The sequence below is a fragment of the Thermomyces dupontii genome (assembly GCF_041956625.1).
Source record: "Thermomyces dupontii strain NRRL 2155 unplaced genomic scaffold VTN31scaffold_4, whole genome shotgun sequence".
Taxonomy (NCBI): domain Eukaryota; kingdom Fungi; phylum Ascomycota; class Eurotiomycetes; order Eurotiales; family Trichocomaceae; genus Thermomyces; species Thermomyces dupontii.
In genome coordinates, this window is record NW_027192310.1 from 391,356 (window position 1) to 413,161 (window position 21,806).

Consider the following 21,806-nt stretch of genomic DNA (forward strand, 5'->3'; position numbering starts at 1 on the left):
ATGCGTCTGACTTCCCTTGTTGCTGCTGCCGCCGGCCTTGTCGGCCTTGCCGCCGCCGGTGATGCCATTGTCCACAACAGCTGCGAGGAGTCTGTGTATCTGTGGTCCGTCGGCGGCTCGATCGGAGAGCGCCACGAAGTCAAGCCCGGCGAAGAGTGGTCGGAAGAGATTCACCGTGATCCCTCCTCGGGCGGTGTTGCAATCAAGATCACCCGCGGGCCCGACGGTCTCTTCGACGGCAGCCCTCAGCTCATCTTCGCCTACACTCTCGAAGATCCCACCTTGTGGTACGATCTGTCCACCGTCTTTGGCGATGCTTTCGCCGGGAGCCCGGTGACCCTCTCTCCTTCCAAGGAGGAGTGCGGTGTGATCCATTGGCCCGATGGTGTTTCGCCGCCGGGCAGCAATGTCAAGACTTGCAGCTCTGACATTGATCTGGCCCTGACCCTGTGCGGATAAATTGTATGCTTTTGCCCCCATTCCGGAAAAAAACAAAAAGTCATGCACTTTGCACGCATGCTGACCAGAAGTAGGCAATCGGTGACATGACTTGGGTGATGGGGACAGTTAACCAGGTTGTGACAATGTAGTTAATCAAGATAATTCGGTTGAGAGGTACAATCTGTTCACAGGACAATCTGAATCTAATTCTCTTATTGTCACTCGTTGCTGCAAGTAGTGCTGTACATACGGAGAATAGTCAGGGTATTGGAGATACTGTAAGACCATTTTAGGGTGAAGATATGTATGTCCTGGGAGCTCAACATCACGCGGAAGAGCCCAACCATACTCCGCCAGTTATCCCACGGTGTCTTTGACGACCTCTAGTTCCAGCCAAGGCTCACCCTATCCGTCGCTGGACGGTACCGCATAGATTAATCTAAAACATCTTGAGACTGGCAAAGAACCGGTGTTTCCATATGGTTGTCAGGCCAAAATACCATCTACTATGCACTTCGACAAGGGCGGCAGAAAAAAAAAAGCCTCCCTGTTATTGAATACTACAGCATCCACCGAAAAGCTATTTCGCCGCGGTCTTTCCTTTCCGACGCTTCTTGCTGACCGCCGAGTCTTGACTGTGGTCATCATTGGACTGCTCGTCATCTGCACCTCGCTTGCGACTCTCTGCCTCGGCACGCAAGCGGCTGAATGCTTTCTCCATCCGACTTTTGCCCTGAGACCGCACCCGGGGCGCGAAAGCGCCGGCACCCTGCCCTCCGCTGATAAAGCGTGTGATATTGGACTGCGTGCCCTCGCGCTCCCGCTGGTTCATGTCGCGGATCACCGGTAGTAAGACTTGATCCGTTCGTTCTTGCGACCATCCGATGGTGGACATCAGGAACGAACGCAACCCATCCAGGTCCGGCACTCCCCACTGAAACTCGGACGGATCCGAGTCAACTTCGGGTTCGAGATACGCAGCATCCACCCGGGGATCGGGAAAGTTGGGTGGCAAGAATAGCTTGGATGCACGCTTCTTGAACTTCTTGCGGAAGGCAGAGTGAGGGTCGTTCGGGATGTCGACTCCCATCTGGATCTGGGTCCACCAGTCTCGGAATTCGACGAGATCCCGGAATTCGGTGACAATCTCGAGAGCCGTAACAGGCCCAACACCGGGGATGCCCTCAGTGTAATCGCTGCCCAACAGGTGAGCGAATTGGATGAGCTTTTTGCGGTCCAGAGCATATTCCTTCTCCATGTCGCTAGTCAAGAAACACTCCACGTATTTGTCTTGGTTAAACATATTCTTGTAGACCCGTGTCCCTCCAAACAGGAAGATGTCGCTATCATCCGTGATGATGCCATCGACCAGACCCAAGGAGACAAGTTTCGCACACTGCGCCTCGGCTTCCATTGGCGCTGTGATGTACGGTACACCAAAGAGACGAAGCAATTGCTGACATTCAGTTACCATGATCTGGGACACTTCGTCGGCGTCGCGGCGGTCTCTCCGTTGTTGATTCCGAAGCTGTTTCAGTTCCTGCTCGAAGTCCACAGCATTTTCAGCCGTGGCATTGTTATTTAACATAGACGCAAATCGAGCGTGTTCTTCCGCTTCAGCAGCAAGCTGCGCCATGAGTTCTTCGTCCTCAGGGTCAGAATATTCCACATCGTTGTCAACGGGTGCATTGTCATCTTCCTCGATAAACAGTGTTGCGTTGGTCGCGTCATTGGCGGTAATATTGGCGTTTGAGGGTTGGGCTTCCGCTGCATTGGAAATTCCAACATCTTCGGCGCCAGGTGAGACGACTGACTTTTGCGATGATACGCCGACTGCTTGTTTCCCTGATGCCTGGGCGGCCGTTTTCCCTTCGTCATCACTAGGCTCCCAGTCGTACGGCTCTTCGTCGTCAGAAGCCTGATTTCTCAGCAATTCACGTTCATTTTCCACTGCGTCTGCTCCTTTCGGGGTCGGAGAACGCGACTGCATCTGCATTGCTTCAGAATCCTTCATGGGAGGTGGGCTCCGTGAGGGTGAATCTTCGACCTCGACCTTGTCATCGTCTTTGTCCAGGTCGATGACAGTTTTCGTATCGGGTAATTTATCCACATCAATCACCTCCGGAGATTTACGAGCTCCCATAAATATGTGCGTAGTTGAGGTATTGTCTCGCGGTCTTAGGGGTGCTTCCACATCCTCTTCGTCGAGGAAATTCGCCTTGGTGGAAGGCTCACCCGCAAACCACGGAGGTATCGAAACCGCCTTCTTCTCCTTCTTCTCTGCTGTTTCCTTTGCTTCGTTGGCGTCATCCTCCCTCACAAAGCCTCCAGCAGTCTCCGCGATAGGCTTAACCTCCTTATTCTCGGCCTTTCCTCCTCTGGTGACCTTCAGAGGCTCAAAAGGCAATGGCCCCTCGAATGCATATTGCTTGATATCCGGTGCCATGGAGACGGGCTTCTCCGCGGGCATGGTTCGCTTTGACTGCTTCAGGGCAGCGCTGAAATCTATATCGTTTTCATCCTCGGAATCGGGTGTGAATTCTCGCTGCATACTGTCCACTCGAGGCGCGTCCTGAGGCTCTCGCTTGTGTGTTGACTCATCGCTGTCGGATGGGTTCTCCAGCGATAATGCAATTGCTCTACGAAGATCCTCATCTTCCTCATCCGCTTCCTCGAAGAGGTCGTTTGTTTCCGCGTTTTGCGCAAGAGTGTCTTGGATGAACAAGGCATCGTCACCCTCCTTGCCAGCGAACCTGTCATGTTCGGCCTCTTCAGGCTCTGCTGGGCGTATTTTCGTCTCCTGAACTTCTCCTGTTTGATGATGGGGAATCTTGGGCAGTCGATTGAGACCTTCGATGGGGACATCCTCGAAACCATCCCCATCTTCCTCTTCCGAATCTCTATCTTTCCAATGAGCAGCATCTTTTTGGCCGTAATCATCGACATCTATAGGTTGGTCACGCTGCCCCGCCGCTTTGTTGCCGACGACGCCAAGCGCCCAACCCCCTTCGACATCGGGATCCTTCACCAAAACGTACTCTTTACCTCGCTCTCCAGCTATCCGTTGGCCAGTAGCTGAGAGCCCATCGACACCATTCATACCATTAAGGGTCATGAGTCGCTGAGTGAGGTCATTGCGCTCACGAACCCGTTCGATCTGGAACTTCGAAAATGCCATGCGGTCAGGAAACATGGCATCCAACTGTTCTTTCGAATATCCCATTCGTAAACGACTGCGAACTCTGGCAGCATGGAGGATGTTATATTGGTCAGTGACTGGAAGACTGCGAAAGAATGGGCTGTCAAAATCAATCTTCGAGAAGTCGTAGACGCTAATATCTTCCCCCGAGTAAAATTGCCGAGCATATTCTTCGAGTTCCTCTTGTGACATGATCCTGGGATCATCTGGGGCGCCCATTTGATCCAGTGAAACATCCAGATCAGGCAGATGGTATGCATCTTTCTTCCGAAACTTGCGGTTTTGCCGCTTCTCTTTCTCCGTCATGAAGATTTCATCAACGTAACTTGGCTTCTCGGAAATCTCCTCTTCGAGCTCCGCATGTTGTTCTGGAGCCTTTCGTTTCTTCTTTTCCTCTTCCGCCAGACGCTGTATCTGGATCGCAAGCAGTTTGCCCGCTGTCCTGACCGCATCCTCCCTTCGGCCTTCTCGTCTTTTTCTTCTTGCCGCGATGGTCTGCCGCTTCAGAACCGGGGCGCCCCCGTCGAACACGAAAACCGGCTTGATGCCGTAATACAGGAGTTTGCAGATGCGTCGGAAGAATCCTACCACGTGCGCATTTCGCAGCGCATTTCCTTCCTTGTCTCGGACGGCTTTGAGAAACTGGTAGATCCAAATCGACGCGTCAACGGCAAGCCGCTTTCGATTCAGCGTCTCGAGTTTGACCGGTCGAGCGCAGGGTTGGACCACAGACCACAGTCCGGTGACACCCATGGCTGGATCGCAGCTGAGCAATAGTCAGTCAGCCGGTCCGTTGATGTTCCTTCATGTCATCGCGACATGCAGTTTCTGCAGCTTCGATGGCGAGTGATTTTGCCTGGAGCTTTCCGACGCCAGTCGACCGCGAATCGCGCTATTGTAATCACGAGGTCACGTGACGATAACTTTCATATTGCTCCTTCGGTAAGCGGGGAGTACTCGTCTTGGCATCAAAGAAATTCACAGCAACGACGGACAAAAGTAGGTCCATGTCACACATAGTATGGGTGTTTTTGAGTTCGATTGACGTATTAGAGTTTGCTACGTCGCTCAATGTCCAGGACCTTTGAGGTATGTCGAGTTCTGAGCGCTTGTCGTCGTGATCCATGCCAACATATCGCAGCATGCCGATGCTTGGGTCCCCGTTACTGGGCTGGCAGAGTTCAAATATGGCACCTCGAGCCTTCTCCTCCAGGGCCAAGGCCCGTTTATGTCGGTGATCTCGAATGATAGTGGGAAACAGATTGCTCGCCTTAAGGTGTTCCGGCGAAACAATGTTCATGGGTTCATGATTGATCGCGCCTGCAACGATGGTGTCTACATTCTGGTTTGGGGTGGTCAATCTCTTCGTGTCGTTCAGTTTTCTGGTCAAAGAACGAAGCCAGATTCGAACGGTGCATATCTTGTCAATTGTACTGCAGAATATGCTGCTCCAGATTGGATCTTTGACGCTTGTGCTCCGCATACGGATGATCGGGAGGCTTTCGCCTACCTGGTCACGGCCCATAACGCTGTACTTCGCGTGAAGCTCTCAAATCTCGATTCATCCAAGTATCCGAGGGCTATATTTTTGCAACAGCTAGTAATGGGTGTGAAGTCAATACTCTACTCTGCAAATATTGTGGCTTTCGGTCTGTCACATATCGTGATTGCGGCTGGCACGGTTTTCGGTGAGATCATCGTGTGGTCTTGCTTCTTGGACCAAATTTCAAGCTCCCAGCCTGATGCCACTGCGGCTATTCATCATTTCTTTACCGGCCATGAAGGCTCGATATTCGGTGTCAACATATCTCACGAAGTGTTAGACAAGGACGGGAAGCGGAAAAGGTTCCTCGCAAGCTGCAGTGATGACCGAACCATTCGGATCTGGGATATTTCCGACTGTTGCCATGCCACATCTGCCGATCCATCGGCTTACTGGACAGACGGCTTCGAACTTCGGAGCACAGGCTTTGGCAGCACGGCAACGGAAAATGTGACAGCTGGCTCCGAGAAGTACGTTGCAAAGGCTTATGGCCATCTTTCACGAATTTGGAAAGTGAAATTCCTCCCGACGATGACAAAGCAGGTGCAACGAATCAATCTTATTTCTGCTGGAGAAGATACAACATGTCAGCTCTGGATGCTTGAACTGCCCTTAACCCCGGCGGAGCAACAATATCGGTTGACGAATGTCACGACTTTGCACCGTCATGCGGGAAAGAACATCTGGTCGGTGGCTCTGTCTAGCCATCCCCTGGAGATTTATACAGGTGGTGCCGACGGAGCAGTGAGATCCTTCCGTTTAACTTTCTTTGGCGACGCAGAAACAAAGCATCCGGCTCGGCAGAACGAGTCAGAGATTTCATCTCAGACTTACTGGAGTTCCAAGGCTGTGGAGAAAGCGGGCCGTTCCAAGGTTCAGACAGACGACCAGCCAAAAGTGTTTGCTTTTGTCTCACAGGACAGCTTTCTGCGGATCAGTGCTTCCGGTGTGGTGCAAATCGGCCGCATCGAAAATGGAGAGAATGACACCCAACCATCGATTGTGTGCGAACCGATAGCAGTTGTTCCCGACCTTAAAGGTTTCGCATCCCTGTCAAGTCTGCCTCGGACGGGAATTGCCATCATTGGTAGTGGCAGTGGGCTGATCCGTTTGTTCGACTTCTCCTCAAGACAATTGTCCGACCTGGTCACTGTTCAGTCCAGGCCGGTTACGATATTTCTTTTCAGGGCCCATACCAATCAAGATGGGAATTCAACACTTAGGCGGCGTGTGAAATTTGCAGTCACGTACCCTAATCTGCCCTATGCCGATTTGTTCTCCGTTGAGCAGGTGAACAGCGAGACTAGGCATGTGGACCGCGCGAGGCTGCTCCTCCCTGTTCCGTTTGCCGTGTCGTCGTCCTCGCTTTTGCTGGACGGGAAGTATATCATGTTCGGGGGCAAGTTCGGGGGGATGGTCTTATATAAAGTGGAATACGGGAATGACTGTGAACTCGTCTGGCGTGATCATCGAGCACATGGGACAAGCCTCGTCAGTTTCATGGGCACTATACCGAAAGATAATGATCTTGAGGAGTTGACAACAGACTACCTATTGACTTGTGGTCGCGATGGGAATTACTCTGTGTATATGTTCAAATCTGGCTTCTCGGAACCTCCAATGATTCATCGCGCGTCCCTTCCACTTGGCCAAATCGAGGGATTCTATTTTGATCCCACGTCGGGGCATCTAATGTTCATTGGTTTCCGTGGAACCATGTTTGTGCTATGGAACGAATCCACCCAGAGCGAAATCATGACATCCGACTGCGGAAACGTTCATCGATGGTGGGTTTTCCAACCCTACGAGGATGTTCCTGAGTGTGGAGTGATATTATGGAACCAAGCACGCTCCCTGCACGCCATCGATATTCGAACTTCGGAAAGTCGGATCATTCGAGTGGGAAGCCACGGACGAGAGATCAAGGATTTGGCGGTATTCAATCCGCCGCAGGAGAATGCAGTGCCCTTGATTGCCAGTGGTGCAGAGGATACGGCGTTGCGGATATCAACTCCCTCGACCTGCGACACAGATCCAATGTGGGGATCTCTTCGGTCCTTGCGAGTGTTCACGACGCATCAGACCGGACTGCAAAAGGTATCTTGGTCCAGAGACGGGAGGTATCTGTTTTCCAGCGCTGGACAGGAGGAATTCTTTGTCTGGAGAATGCGATTGATTCCGGTATTCGGTCTAGCTGCAGTAGTGGAAGCCCGGACCGAGCCTGTCGACAAGAACGCGGACCCGCGCGTGACGAATTTTGATATCCGCGAAATCGAGCTGTCCTCTGGGACTGATCGATTCTTGATAGCCCTTGTCTATTCCAATTCGGTTGTAAAGGTATGTTTGTGCTTTCTCTTTCTCTTGTGGCCAGTGAACTAAGGCGTGAAGGTCTACTCATACGCCTCGACCGAAGCTTCGCACACGTTTACACTGCTGGCAACGGGAACTTATACGACCAACTGCCTCACCCAGGTTCAGTTCCTCGATCTAGGCTCATCGACCGTTCTGGTGACTGCTGCGACCGATGGCCATTTGGCAGTGTGGCCTCTCAACCCATTGCTCGAGAAGATTACTGACCATCACGGCCGCCTTCACATCCCGGAGGGTTTCCAACCGGATGCGCTCACATACCCGACGGGTTACCGGATCCACGCCAGTAGTGTCAAGGCCTTGGAAGTCCAGAAGCTTTCAGGAGACCGTGTGCTACTGATTGGAGGCGGCGATGACAACTCCCTTTCGGTTACGCTGTTCTCGGCTGCAACCGACGGCGCCACGTTCTCTGCAAGTACAGTCTCTGTGCCGAATCCACACGCTGCGACCATCACGGCCGTGAAGATCGTGGGGTTTGAGCCCGCGTCCGTCGACAAGGCATACTCAACAGTGATGCTTGCGTCGGCCGGTAATGATCAGCGTGTTAAGATCTGGACCATCACTGTTGACGTCGTCCATTGTGGCGTCGATGCAATCTCCGTTACACAGCGACTCGACCGAGCGAGTTCTATTGCCGACATTTCGGCGATGGACGTTCTTGAATTGTCGGCTTCCAACAGGCAGCTGATTATCGCTGGCGTGGGTCTGGAAATGCTGCCGCTGAGCTCATTGATGGGAATTGGAAAGTGAAGATCTGAATCGAACCGAGCGCTTTCTTCGCGTCAGAAGCTGCCCCGGCTGCTGATTTACGGGCATGGGATCTGGAATTCTTGCCGAATGGACATGTACAGTAGTTATACTGTGTTGAACCATGATTGTCTTTCAGAGCACCACTGTGATTTACACCAAGATCATTCCTGCCACAGATTGAATTTTGGACTGCATGTCTCCCAGTGCCATGTCATTCTTGAAAGCTGTCCATGCGGAGTTCAGCTGGGATCCGACAGGTTGGTTAGTCTCGATCGGGTTAGAACTTGGAAGCAATGGGCGACTGGGCTGTCCAGATCCCAGCGGGGAAGGCTATTCCTATTGCAGTAATTTCGGATAATAACCTTAATTTTCAGCGAATCAGATCGGCTTTGAAAGAATCCAGCCAATCATCGCAATTTCCTCCCAGCCTTGGCAGAGATTCTGGGGAGACTAAGGGTTGCCAGGCAGCTGAGCCAGGCCAGAGTGAAGAAGACGACCATCAATGGGAGAGACATGATCAAGAGAAGAATTCAGGAAAATCAAGGAAGAAGAAACATTGTACAGTACTATGTACTCCGTAGCTGACAGGTATGAATCTCCCCAGGCACCGAAGGGAATGGTACGGTATGGCACACAGCCACTGTTCTCTCAAAATAGAAAGATTCGTATCTTCTGCCGAGCCACGCAAATATGGTCCAATCAGCGTGCGTCACTCTCTCAGCGGCGGTGCAGGTTTGTTATGGCTCTTCGCCCGCTGAACTGATTGATGACGACGAGCCCTGGTCGGTCATGTCATTCCTGCATATAAAGACCTGGTAGTCACAGATCAAACTTTTCCATTCCAAGTCTTCAACGTTCTTACTCAAAGCAACCCGCCGTTCATCTCCCGTGGCATCGCCAGACACCGAGACAACATATTCATTTCGCCACAGTCCAGAAGGAACGTGAAGATCTCGGAAAACTTGAATCGATAAAACCACCGCAAACATGGGCAAGGCGGGCCGCATCGCCTGTATTTCCCTTCCTTACCTCCTGACCATCGGAGCGTTGGTCCCCTTGATTTTGGTCTATCTGGGTGGCACCAACTCCGGCTCGAGCACTCTCAATAGCCTCTATTTCTTTCGAGTAAGTCTTCTCCGGCAACACTGGCTCATGGCAATCTCACGCTGACATCTTCCCAGGCAGATTTGTCCAATCTGACATCGCAAGAAAATGCCCAATCTCTGGGTGAACAACTCCACGATCTGGCGGGCGATGTCGCCGGCTTGGACGGTGACCAGCTGGGTCAAGCGCTGCAGCACGCCCGGGAACAGTTCAATCTGCGCGATTTCTACACAATTGGCCTGTGGGGATACTGTGCCGGTAACAAAACCGACGATGGCTTCGAGGTCGACTACTGCTCCAAGCCCAAGGCCAATTTCTGGTTCAATCCGGTCGAGATCTGGAATCTGAACGACACGGGCGTGGACAATCTGCTTCCGAGCGACCTGAACCGAGCCCTGGACATCTACGAAACCGTGTCCAAGTGGATGTTTGTTGCCTACACTGTTGCCGTCATTGCAACGATCATTGAATTGCTCGTTGGCTTGTCGGCCATCTTCAGCCGTCTGGGTAGCTTGGTGACCAGTCTCGTCTCAGGGGTATGTGCTTGCCCCGCTTGGGCTATCCATTAGCAGAATCGCTAACCAAGATGGTAGGTTGCTGCGCTCTTCACCGTCGCCTCGTCCGTGACTGCCATCACGCTCTTTGCGGTACTCAAGGGCACATTCAACAACGTCTTGGAAGAGTACGGAGTCCATGGCGATTTGGGCCGCAACATTTATGTGGCGACCTTCATTGCCTCGGCGTTCGCGTTGGCCGGCACTCTGTTCTGGCTGGTCAGTTCTTGCTGCTGCTCCGGTCGCTCTCCGTACCACGGCGACCGCAAGCGTGGTCTGCTCGGCGGCGAGAAGACGCCTTACTCCTACGAGCGCGTTGGCAGCCCATACATGGGTCCCGGTCACTCTAGCCCGATGCCGTCCTACAGCCCTGGTAGTCACGTGCCCATGCAAACATATAACCGCAGCGAGGCATATGAGCCTTATCGCCAGGTCTAAGCAATGACTTTTTTTTTTTTCTTACGATTTTTCTTTGCATTCAAAAGGTCTGGTTTCATGAATGGCCTAAAACCGACTCCATGAAAACGCGACGATTTTGCAGTGATGAATCAGGATCGATGAGTCCATGCCGAATCGCTCTCTGCAATGACTTGATAGACTGGCTTTTTGGTTCTGGGTGGCCCTGGGTTTATGTACTGTATGTTCGTTTTTCTGATGAGATATGATACCCATCAATGCCAAGAATCGTTGGACAAATTGTCCGCAAGACAAGCGCCATCATCCTAGGTGTGGTCAGCCAGCATCGAGTCCTTATGCGGCTCTGTCCGGGATATCCGTCGGTGACTTTTGCTTCGATCCTTTGGTCCTAATCCAGCAGTAGAGTCATATACCGAGCTTCCAGCACTCGTACTCTCGTACTCATAGTGAGCTCCCCTCCCACACCATTACAAACGGCTGATCAGCGGTCTCCTTCGGAGCATATGCATGCCAGCATTCGAGGTTGGAGCATTATCAGTTATTCAGCAGGGTTGACCGTGGCTCAGTACGGAGATGTAATAAAACTACTCGTATGTGTGATCGCACTTGACAAGCTTTACTCAGTACGGACTTGCACAGTGACACTGAAAGCCAAGGCTGCCAAGCCCGCTGCACGTTGCCAGAGCCACAATTATTACGCGTACACCGGACTTAGTAATTAACTTAGTCGCAATTGACTTTCCACGTTGTGGCACGTTCTCTTCTCGATGGAGGTTGAATTGATTTTGAGTTTTTGACGCGGGTGCGTTTGAACTGTGAGCTCCAAGGGCATGGATTTCATTGGATTCTGGCCCATCTTTAGCGCCGTTTGGCTCTCCAATTTTACGAGTGCCAAGTCGCTAAGAAAGCCCTAATCTGGACATTGCCCAAGCGAAATCGCTGCGAGAAAGCTCTCACCTAACCCCGGCAGGGTCCATACGGAGGAGTAACATGATCCTTTTCTCTGATCCGAATCAGATCCCGCCAACTCCGTACTGTACATAACTAGTTCACTGTTCTCGGCGAATTTGTCAACACTTTCTGCTGCAGTTCGTTGGTAGAAGCTCTCCGTAGCCAAGCATCGAGCTGGAGTCACATCCGCGGCAGTGTCTGCAGCCATCCAGCATCAAGGCTTCACCAACTCACCTCCGGATAACTCCGGAGTACAAGTACGTCCGACTGGATATTGAAATACCAGATCAAATAGCCCGCGGTCGATCGATCAGATTGATCTGGAGCTCAATTACTCACATTGCATCCGGTGTACTCCCGTATCGTTGATCTTGGAACCCCCTAACAGCAGATCTTGGAGTACGAAGTACCCATGTCGACAATCAAGAAGGCTGTCGCTCTGACAGCTCTGCTGTCCACGGCTCTGGCCGACCCCAAGGTCGTCGAGATGTCCATGGAAAGGCGACCGAGTACGCAACGCCTGGCCAAAATCTCAAAACGTGACGATGTTGCCAATGTCACGATCAGCAACGCCATCTTTGATGGCTTGTACTTTGTCAATGCCACCGTTGGGGAGCCGCCGCAATTGGTGCAGCTGCAGCTCGACACGGGAAGTAGTGACATTTGGTTTTTTGGCCCGAGGTCGTGCGATTCGAGGACCTCTCGATGCCTGGGTGGTATTTGTGAGTGATCTCTCTCTCTCTCTCTCTCTCTCTCTCTCTCCGCTCTTGCAGTCATTGTCTGCTAACGAAACGTTTTTTTTACAGATGACCCGTCAGACTCCGACACGGTACAGATCATTGCCAAAGGCGAATTTTTCATCAGATACGGTACCCCAGGCTCCCGCGTCGAAGGCGACTATATCCGCGATTCCTTGTCCGTGGCAAACATCACCGTCAACAACCTTACCATGGCGTACGCAACCCGGGCGCGATACGTAACCACAGGTATCATGGGAATTGGATTTCCTGAGAACGAGGCCATTGTCGCACAAGGCGGAGACCAATACAAGAACATCATCGACTTGATGGTCGAGCAGGACCTGATCAACACGAGAGCGTACAGTCTGTATTTGAACGATCTTGGTAAGTGCCGGGCCACACTGGGAGAAAGAAACCAGAAAGTGAGAAAGAGATTGAGCTTCAACTGACCCCGGACCGTAGATTCCAAGCACGGTACCATTCTTTTCGGTGGGTACGACCGGGCGCGATTCACCGGCGCCTTGCGGACATTGCCCATGCAGCCCGACAGCGACGGCGTGATCCGGACCATGACGGTGGCGTGGACCTCGCTCGCGGTCACCGATGACGGCGACACCACGCGGCTCACTTTGGATCGGTTTGCCGAGCCCGCCCTGCTCGATTCCGGCTCCACGCTAAGCCTGATCCCGGACGAGCTCTTCGAGGCAATCGTCGACCGGTTTGACGTGATCACCGACGACGAGGGCAACGGGCTTGTGGAGTGCGATACCCTCGAGGACGAGGACATTACGCTCGATTTCGGCTTCGGCGGGGAGGATGGTTTCATCATCAGGGCCCCCCTGCGGCAATTCAGTCTGCCGGTCTGGGATCTGACGGGACAGCCCCTGGAACTCGCCAACGGTGACCGAGTCTGCCAGCTCGGGCTGATGCCGCAGAGCGCTCTGGGACTGCCCATAATCCTGGGAGACACCTTCCTGCGGGGCGCATACGTGGTCTACGATCTGGATAATCATCAAATCTCCATGGCGCAGGCGGTTTACAACGCCACCGGTAGTGAGATTGTCGAGATCACGGAGGACAACCAGATTGGTGAAGGGCCCGTCATCACCGGGGTTTCCGTCACGCAGACGGCCACTGGCGCTCCGGCACCGGGATTCGAACCAACCAGTAGTGGAACCGTCTCTGAATCCGACGAGGATGATGACGAAGATGCCGGCATTCCATCCGCTCAAGTACCGGGTCTGCTGAAGAGCGTCGGTGTTACGGGGTTATCCATGCTGGCGGGAATGGCGCTGTTTGCGTTGCGCTGAGATACACTGACGTCAGTTACAGCCCGATTTTCCTTTTCCTTTTACTTCTATCATGATTTTGTTTTTGTTATATATATATATATACATGCTTTCTTTTCTTTTTTTCATGTGTTGCATATTGCATCATGTTGTAATTACATATCGGGGTGATGGGTTAGGATTTGTCGAATGTGATTAACGTGTGGATGCGAGGCGATATTATTGAATTTGAGAATTCCCTCGGAAGAGCGTAGAGTACGGGGTACTCCGTAGCCCTAATCCGATCGATCGGGGAGGATAAAGCGGCAATCCCCCGCACGGATCTAGCATGAGATCTGGGGATGGAATGCACAGATGGATCTCTTGGAGTCCAGCACCCCACATTCTCAGAGCTCTTGTGAAGGCACTGATACTCCGTGGTCTTTTGTCATTGTCAAGGAATATTTTGAGGGATGCTTGCTCGAGATTCGTTATTCTCAGGATGGCCGCTTCATAGTTTGCCCCAGTGTTGGTACGGCGACGAAACCCAAAAGGATGGATCTTCTCCGACTTCAAAGCTACAAAAAACAAACGATAATCGACGAAAAAGCATCAGATGGAGACTGATGTGGGGCCTCGATGCAGGCACTTAAGTATAAACTCGGAGCCCTAGATAGACCGCTCAGCAAGCATACTATCCATACTCGCACAGTAGTACTATCAAGCCGAGCAGCACCATGTCGCTAGTCGAGTTCAACCCGGCGCTGCTTCCCACGCTCAAAGACCGGGTGGTCGTTCTGACGGGCGGCGCCATGGGCGTTGGCCGGGCGGCCGTCAAGCAATTCCACGGTAAACAACATCAACCTTGCTAGATTCATCCATGAACTCCACACTGACATATCCATGTACATGCCAGCCGCCGGTGCAAAGATAGTCTTTGGCGACATCGACGACACCCTAGGCGAGTCTTTGGTGTCTGAACTCGGCACCGAACGCGTGCGATACGTCCACTGCGACACATCCCTCTACGCAGATCAACTGCGGCTCTTCCGCACCGCGGTCGAGGCGTTCTCGACCACCGGCGGCGTCGACATCGTCGTCGCCAACGCCGGCATCGGGATCCACAAGGATCCTTTTCTGCCGGATGCGGATGTGACCGTCGAGCCGCCGATGAAGGAGGTCGACGTCAATCTGCGGGGTTCAATTTTCACTACCCGCATCGGCGTGCATTACCTGCGCCAGAACGGGGGTGGCGACTTGGTGCTCGTGAGCAGTATCGCTGGATTTAAGGAGTCCGGGGGCTTGACCATCTACACCGCAACGAAGCACGGCGTGATTGGCATTCAGCGCGGCTTGCATGTTAATGTGATCAAGGAGAATATTCGGATTAATACCATCTGTCCGTGGATGACGAGTATGTTGGCTTGTGCGTCCATACTACAATTCCAGTTGGGTGCTGACGAGGGAAAAACGTGTCATAGAAACCCGTCTCGTGCGTGGCATCGAGGAGGGCTGGTACGAAAGAGGCCTCCCGACAAATGAGCCCGAGGATGTCGCTCGGGCAATCCTAACATGTGCAACGGCCAACCGGGGCGATGGTAACGTGCGGCATCCCGGCGCAGTATCCCCCTTTGCCGGGAAGATTCTCTGGATTGGCGGCGGCAAAGCGTATGAAATCGAAGACCGCATCCAGGCACTCGAGCCGGAGTGGTTGGGCAAAGAGAACAGTGCCGTTCTGGCCAAGGGGCAGGAGTATCTGGCGTCGGAGGGAACGAGTTGGGATACTGATCGGAAGAAGTGATTTCTGAACGCGCATCATTTTTTTCAGCGGTTGTACAGGGTGTTGATTGAATGGTGCATGGTTTCGTTGGCTACTTGTATCGATCGAGAAAACACATTCTCCATTCGGCACTCTGTCCACGTTTAATCCAGACAAGAAAAAGTAAAGAGAGACCCAACCGATATTAGTACAACCTTAGACAAAGGAAAATCGATGAAATGCACAATGTTTGATTCGTTCTTCAATCAGCCACGGACCAGCTCGCCTCGCGCCTCATCCAGTCCTGTTTGAAGTCGTCTTATCTTGACAATCCGATTCCTGGGCGGAGACATCCTCATTGTTCGATTCCAAGTCGTCTTCAGTAAGGATACCAATCCCGCTGTCCAGACTCTTGCGGTCCTTTCCGCGACCAATCCGGACTTGTCCAAACGGTCTCGTGCTGCCACGCACGGGTGAAAAGGGCTCGCTCCCCGGAAGCATCGGTTCGGCATCCATTTCATCGGACGCGATCTTCCAATTCGCGTGGCGGACCTTGGCAAATCGACGCTCGGCACGCATCACCCCCATGATCTGGTCGATCATCCTCTCGCGTGACTCAATTTCCAATTCCACTTGCTTCTCCAGGCCCTCGTTACGCCGTCGGAGCTTCTCAAGCTCCACGTTCGCAGTCTCCAGTGCGGTTGTAACCTCGGCGAGCCGCGCGTTCATTGATCCGACTTCCTTTTCGGTGCGCTGCTGGTATTCCTCTTCCGCATTCTTCAGCTCTTCCTCGAGCTGGGCAATCTTCGCTTTCAATTCAGACTCATGCATTCGTCCGGCGTCGATGGTCTGTCGTAGTTGATCAATTGTCTTTTCATGCTCGGCCACCATGTTCTCTGCGGCTCGACGGCTCTCACCCTCGGCCGTGATCTGGACTCGCAGGTTGCTGATTTCCTGCTGGTAGCTCTTCTCTTCGTTTGCCTTTTCCGTCTCCAGCGTAGATATGATCGACTCTAGATTCTTGATGTCAGAGCGATACTTCTCCAGCGCCGCCCGGAGGCGTTCGTTGCCAAGTTCGTTCTCGGCAGCCTCGGCCTCCAAGCGCTGGATCTTCATTCTAGCATGCAGCATATCTTCGGCCGTGGAGTCGATCGTTTCCTCCAGTTGCTTGATGCGTGCCGTTGCAGACTCGAAGCGAATCAAGCAGTTGTCAAATTGACGTCGCAGTGCTTTCTCAGTATCACACAAACTGGAGTATCGTCGGCGTTCTCCGAGCAGCGCGTTTGCAACTTGCTTTAGCCGACGGACCAGAATCTCAAGGGTTGCAGACCCATCGTCTAGCCGCGCTGTTGTCTCACCGGGAAAGATGCGTTCAAGTTCCAGCCGTGTCTCCCGGAAACTCTGGCGGAGCTTTTGGACGGCTTCCTGAACGTTCGCTCCCGGAAATCCCATTGACGACAGCGCTTCGTGGACATTGTCCAACGTCTCACAGGTCTCTGTCGCCTGCTTCAGCGTTGCACTCAACTTGGGAACAAGTTGCTCCATGAAATCTGGAGGAGGTGTCGCGGCATCTGGATCCTCATCTGACGGACTGACATGAGCCCGCCATTCCTGAAACAGTTTCAGCTTTTCTTGCCGAGCAGCTTCGAGCTCAGCAGTCACATCATCAGGTTCGTAACCGCGGAATGAAGTCTGAATGGCTGCATCAACGACCGAGGTCTGCGGAGCGTTTGGATGTTCCGCTTCAGGCAAGGCAGGGCATTGCGACGTTATGGCTTCTTCGGTGGTCATAGCGCACCCATCAGCCATGATGGTGTCATCGTCTGTAGCATTTTCAACGGGGCCACTTCCAGTGAGTTCCTGGCGTTGCTGCTTCAAGCGACGGATTTCGGCTTCAAGCTCTTCAATCCGATGCGCTGGCATTGACGCGTTGACGTCTGTAACGGAAGGACCGGGTCGCGTTGCCTTGACGGCTTCCAGCTCCCGTTTCAGAGCTGCGAGCTCGGCGTCTCGCGCTTTGTCACGTTTGATTGCTTCTCGCTTTTCTTTCTCGATTCGATGATACTCCTCTCCAAGGCCGTTCCTTTGCAGTCGCCGGCGCGTTCGCGCATCAAGCACCTCTTTGTACGGTGTGAATTGGACTACACGAGGCAACTTGGGATCATGTCCAGAAAGCACCGGATCCAAGACCACCTCGACGCTAAGTGACGGCGCACTTTGACGACGCCGAGGCTTCCGCGTGGGCGACGGTGGCATCGGTCGAGGCGGTTCATCTGTATCAGACTCGTGGAAAGATGTGCGCATAAGCGATGGAGTGAGACCAGTGGCAAGATTCTCTTCAGCCGACTGGTGGCCCTGACGGGGACCAGGATCTGAGAAGCGCACTTTCTTCTGCTGCCGGCGAGGGGTGGCTTGCACTTGCTCGGACACGTCCTCATTCTTGCTGCCGCCGTGTCCGGTTTGACGCGCTTTCGAGCGGGTTGCTAAGCGCGTCTGTTTTTTGCCCACTGGAGATGAATAGCGAGAAAGAGACTCATGGCTCCTTTTGCGATTCGGTCCGCTAGGACCCGCTGACAATGATTCAACAGTCATGGCTGATGACCGCGTGTCTTAGGTCAACTTGCCCCAAATCGTTAGCATGAAGACAAGTTGCTTGTAAAATTGGAAATGTAAGTATCGCTGCGGAATCTCACCTCAGCCAGGATGTTCCGAACAAACAGCGATCATGCCGTCCTCGGACCAGTGAGGTCTATGGGCGGCAGGATCAAGCCCAGAAGGCGAAAATGACGAGAAGGACAGCCGAAACAATAACTCGAGGTCGATTATCAACAGAACGAGGCGCAACAGCCAGTAAGAAGCAGGACGTGTTAGGTACTGGCTGACGTAGGCCTACCCCATACACAAACGGGATACCGTACGGATAGATCAGTGGCGCGCGCTCCGGGAGAGTACAACACACCAGGCAGAAAGGAGTGATTCTTTCACAATGAAAAGAAAACAATGAATGACGCGGTGATCACAGCTTACTTCAAGTCACAGGGCAGAATCCAGTCCATCCATGCCTACAGGCTACAGAGCGCGTTTTGTCGTGTCCAGCGAGCGGAGCACGACTGAATATTTCCTGTTCGAGAAAGGTAAACAAACCCCCTACTTTGCGGTGGGGACTGGATAAATGCCGTACTTACCGTGGTAGGATGATGATTGCAATACGTAGACTAGGCCAAATTAGATCAATATCAAAACACAAGATAAGTGCAGTACCAATGGTGAGACTATACTGTACTAAGATATTTTGTCGTAGGATACTTGCCGTACCATCTAATTGAGTCTCTCAGGACACGACGGTGAGAGGAGTTGTGTATAACCCAGTACGACAGCATAATAGTGACGGGATATGGGTCAATTGCCTTCTATCACGGTACAACTGATTATTTTACGCTTTCCCAGGGCTCTGAGAACTTGCGAGAGGCGGTAGTATGAAGCCATGGATTGCGTTGGGAAATTCTTTTTTTAGGGCTTGGATGTTGGGAATGAGATACCGTAGATTGGCCCTAGACCTACAAGCACTCTGGACAACACAATAGTTCGATTCGACAGTCAAGTTCCTTTTGGAAGACTTTTTCCTGGCAAGTCGTGAGAGGCAATGAAATTCTAGCTCCAGGAATGACAATAGCAACAAGAAAGAAAGACGCTGAACAGAACACAAGAACAAGAAACCAGAATATTAGCCCAATGAAACCCGTCTTTCGAGAAACCGTTTGGCGCTGGTCTAGGTAAATTCATAGTAAACAACTGACTGAGATTCCCGATCAAAAGCTGAATTTCCCGTAACCAAAAGAAATATATACAGAAACTCCCGGTTCTTTTTTTTGTGAAAACGAGCGTGCCGGATTGTTACCATGCCTCTCTCGGCCCATTGGAGCTGTACGCGTCTGAGCGCGACTCGTAGTTGACAGTCACGTTATCCGTCCGGCGGATCTGGGTCAACGGATGAGCGTTCCCATTCTCGAGCTGGTTGTCACCAAGGATGCTCTCCTGGCTCTCAACTGTGGTGAAGCCAGCTTCCTTCCGACTGGCCATCGATCGTTTCGCGCCATACGACGAACTATTGTACCCGCTGTTCTTGTAGTGATCGTTGGTGCCACGGCCGCTGGACGCCAAGGTACGCTTGCCCAGGATGAATTCAAGGAGCGGCTGCAAGGTCGGGATGCATGACGCAATAACGACGACGTTTGCCTCGACACTAGAAGGAAAACAATTGAGTAAGCGGATGATGCATGTGGACAAAGAGACTGGACGGCGTGACTCACCAAGTCCACAACACCAGATCGGCAGTGCTATCTGTCGCACGGGTCAGTTTTGCGGCCAATCGACGGATGTCGTGGAATCGAAAACTCACAAGTGAAGTCGGATTTGTCCATGAGCCCAGGCAGTTGGACGCATTTGATGATAGCCATGGCAGAAGCCCTTTAGTTTTCCAAGTTAGCCATTCTCTTACAGCCCCAAAAATAGATCATAGGTTGAACGCAAGGCCCCGTACAGAGAACCAAGCCCCAAAGCGCCGCACAGGGCAAGTTTCTTCCGCAGTGACATGTTCAGCTTCAGCAGCACGGTGCTCGGATAGATAGCAAGGAAGAGATCGACAAATGCAGAGACAGCTGGACTGCATCAGCACATGACGCAAAGCAAAACCCTGCCATCAAGGGGGACCTACCTCCCGTGAAGATCGCGTAATCGACGAGAAGCTTTTGTTCCCGGCAAACAGCGCCCGCCGCTACAAGCCGAGGTTTCCACAACGCTTCTGGCGGATCACACATGGTAAAGAGGATGATAATGCAGATGCAGGACACAGCACCGGCGAACCCGGTCAAAAACCACAGCAAAATCCGATGGTACCGGTTTCTATTCATGATGCGATTCAGCAGGGCTGCGATGGCCAGCTTCGGGATGGTGAAGGCGAGAATGCCGAATAAAAAGCTGAGGTTATTGAGAAGAAGAACCAATTCGACCTTCTCTTCGGAGATGGTCGCGAGATGTTGCCCGAAACCGTTAATGATGGCCGTAGTCGTTATACCGCAGAAGACATAGCCCATGATCTGGTCAAACCTGTTAGGATCGCGCAACTCTCCCCGCGTTCGAAGGAGATGAAGACCGTACCATGCCAAGCACGATCAAGTGGTCATCGAGACCGAAGCTGCGCAGCAACACCAGCCGAATATACAAGCGGGCCGCAACAATCAAGGTGGTCAAGCCTGTCAATGCCCACAATGCGGCCATAATCCGAGGACCCTTGTCCTCGGATGGGTCGATTTGGGGCTGCTGTGGCTGCGGTTGCTGGCTCATCTCGTCAACAATGCCGTTTCCCTCTGAACAGAGAGTTGACTGGAAGTGACAGTTCGGCCTCGAGGCCTCCGGAGAGAGATATAGATGTCTTCCTCAGTCAACCATGGGGTGAACTGTCAAGTTTGGAGAGTGCTTTTTTCGATTTAAACTTCGAAATTCATCAGGACTAGAACTTGCTGATCCAAAAGACCCAGGTCCCGGGTGCTTGTTTAAGCCACTTCAAGGAGCATCCCCATAGTCTCCATAATGATGCTGCCAACCTCCTTGTCGGGGCATGACCTGCACTCGGAACCTGCAAAAACAACGGTGCCAAGCCCTACCGTTACCTTTGCCGTTCCCATGGTAAAAGTTGAAACATTGATGGGCCCCTGGATTGTGGACACAATGGGCTCAAGGCTTGACAGGATTGGCCGTAAGAAAGTTTACACCGTCGGCTTAGGGCTCGAGTCAAGATGTGTCAAGGTTTGCGATTTATATACATAGTACGACACGCCATGGATGCAGAAGGGCTCGCGGGCCAGCGGGAGTCGCAGCCGTAGGCGCTTTTCTCTTTCTGCATGTCTACTCCGTAGTTCGGTCTAAAATGCTTCTCATCTTGGTTCTTGGATGTCATCGACAGTTCGGCCTTCCAGACAGAGTGTTAGCCTTCGAGGATCAAAGGACCAGGATCTCAGCGCCCTGTCAGCATGATTTACTAGCGTCCGCGGCAGCCGAGGGAGATGCTCGAAGAGCGCACTATGCTCACAACACCATGTTGTTGACATCTCTGATTCTTTGAGGGCAGGCAACCCAGTATGGTCCGAAACCCTGATAGAACAATACGGGCTGCATAGGAACACACTGACAAAGGACGAGTCCTGCGCCTGACAGACGCTTCATTGTCGGTTCATAATGGCCCAATAATGGTTTTGAGAGCACGCTGACTTGGATACAAAACTAGGAGGGAGTCGGGAACTTTCACTCAAGGACTAACCCTTCCTAACCAACTTCAACGGCGCTGTCTGAGCGGCCAGTCTCTCCGTCAGTCTGGAGAACTGGACACTCAAAGGACCAGGTCTATTGACCATAATCCATTTGTGGATTAGTGTGACACTGTCTTGGTAAGTTGGCATGTCGATTGACAAAAGTGAACACAGTGGGAAAGTCTCGTAATGTCCATTAACTTGGTCCGGCCAAGTCCGACCTCCGGAAATCCGTCATAGCTAGTAACTAAGTAGTTACTCGTAATAGTAGTTAATGTAGATTCTAATTAGCTAATAACTCTGTCGGTGTGACTCAGAGTGTCAAACTGTCAAGGCATGAGACATTGGACGGTGCTCAGGTCCATGACTGTTTGACGGAAATCCAGAAGAATTCCAGACTTGATA

The 21,806-nt window shown here is 52.3% G+C and overlaps 8 protein-coding genes across 8 annotated transcripts; 5 read left to right on the plus strand and 3 right to left on the minus strand.

Moving 5' to 3' along the window:
* Positions 1-459, plus strand: VTN31DRAFT_4635 (uncharacterized protein; the record flags this gene model as incomplete). The annotated part of the gene is made up of 1 exon (XM_069405045.1): positions 1-459. The coding sequence occupies one exon, from the start codon at positions 1-3 to the stop codon at positions 457-459; it is 459 nt and encodes a 152-aa protein (XP_069260148.1).
* Positions 460-1,021: 562 nt separating this feature from the next.
* On the minus strand, positions 1,022-4,393 carry VTN31DRAFT_4636 (uncharacterized protein; the record flags this gene model as incomplete). Its single annotated transcript, XM_069405046.1, has 1 exon — positions 1,022-4,393. One exon carries the CDS (start codon positions 4,391-4,393, stop codon positions 1,022-1,024), a length of 3,372 nt encoding a protein of 1,123 aa, XP_069260149.1.
* Positions 4,394-4,711: 318 nt separating this feature from the next.
* VTN31DRAFT_4637 (uncharacterized protein) lies at positions 4,712-8,303 on the plus strand (the record flags this gene model as incomplete). Its single annotated transcript, XM_069405047.1, has 3 exons — positions 4,712-4,729; positions 4,782-7,520; positions 7,572-8,303. 3 exons carry the CDS (start codon positions 4,712-4,714, stop codon positions 8,301-8,303), a joined length of 3,489 nt encoding a protein of 1,162 aa, XP_069260150.1.
* A 987-nt stretch (positions 8,304-9,290) lies between these two features.
* On the plus strand, positions 9,291-10,399 carry VTN31DRAFT_4638 (uncharacterized protein; the record flags this gene model as incomplete). The annotated part of the gene is made up of 3 exons (XM_069405048.1): positions 9,291-9,428; positions 9,485-9,943; positions 10,001-10,399. The coding sequence occupies 3 exons, from the start codon at positions 9,291-9,293 to the stop codon at positions 10,397-10,399; spliced, it is 996 nt and encodes a 331-aa protein (XP_069260151.1).
* A 1,342-nt stretch (positions 10,400-11,741) lies between these two features.
* Positions 11,742-13,379, plus strand: VTN31DRAFT_4639 (uncharacterized protein; the record flags this gene model as incomplete). The annotated part of the gene is made up of 3 exons (XM_069405049.1): positions 11,742-12,051; positions 12,136-12,453; positions 12,532-13,379. The coding sequence occupies 3 exons, from the start codon at positions 11,742-11,744 to the stop codon at positions 13,377-13,379; spliced, it is 1,476 nt and encodes a 491-aa protein (XP_069260152.1).
* Positions 13,380-14,074: 695 nt separating this feature from the next.
* On the plus strand, positions 14,075-15,138 carry VTN31DRAFT_4640 (uncharacterized protein; the record flags this gene model as incomplete). The annotated part of the gene is made up of 3 exons (XM_069405051.1): positions 14,075-14,186; positions 14,254-14,751; positions 14,819-15,138. The coding sequence occupies 3 exons, from the start codon at positions 14,075-14,077 to the stop codon at positions 15,136-15,138; spliced, it is 930 nt and encodes a 309-aa protein (XP_069260153.1).
* A 252-nt stretch (positions 15,139-15,390) lies between these two features.
* Positions 15,391-17,688, minus strand: VTN31DRAFT_4641 (uncharacterized protein; the record flags this gene model as incomplete). The annotated part of the gene is made up of 1 exon (XM_069405052.1): positions 15,391-17,688. The coding sequence occupies one exon, from the start codon at positions 17,686-17,688 to the stop codon at positions 15,391-15,393; it is 2,298 nt and encodes a 765-aa protein (XP_069260154.1).
* A 23-nt stretch (positions 17,689-17,711) lies between these two features.
* Positions 17,712-20,439, minus strand: VTN31DRAFT_4642 (uncharacterized protein; the record flags this gene model as incomplete). The annotated part of the gene is made up of 10 exons (XM_069405053.1): positions 17,712-17,715; positions 17,790-17,845; positions 17,909-18,074; positions 18,282-18,311; positions 18,995-19,339; positions 19,407-19,437; positions 19,496-19,563; positions 19,637-19,754; positions 19,811-20,192; positions 20,254-20,439. The coding sequence occupies 10 exons, from the start codon at positions 20,437-20,439 to the stop codon at positions 17,712-17,714; spliced, it is 1,386 nt and encodes a 461-aa protein (XP_069260155.1).
* Between the last annotated feature and the right edge of the window lie 1,367 nt (positions 20,440-21,806).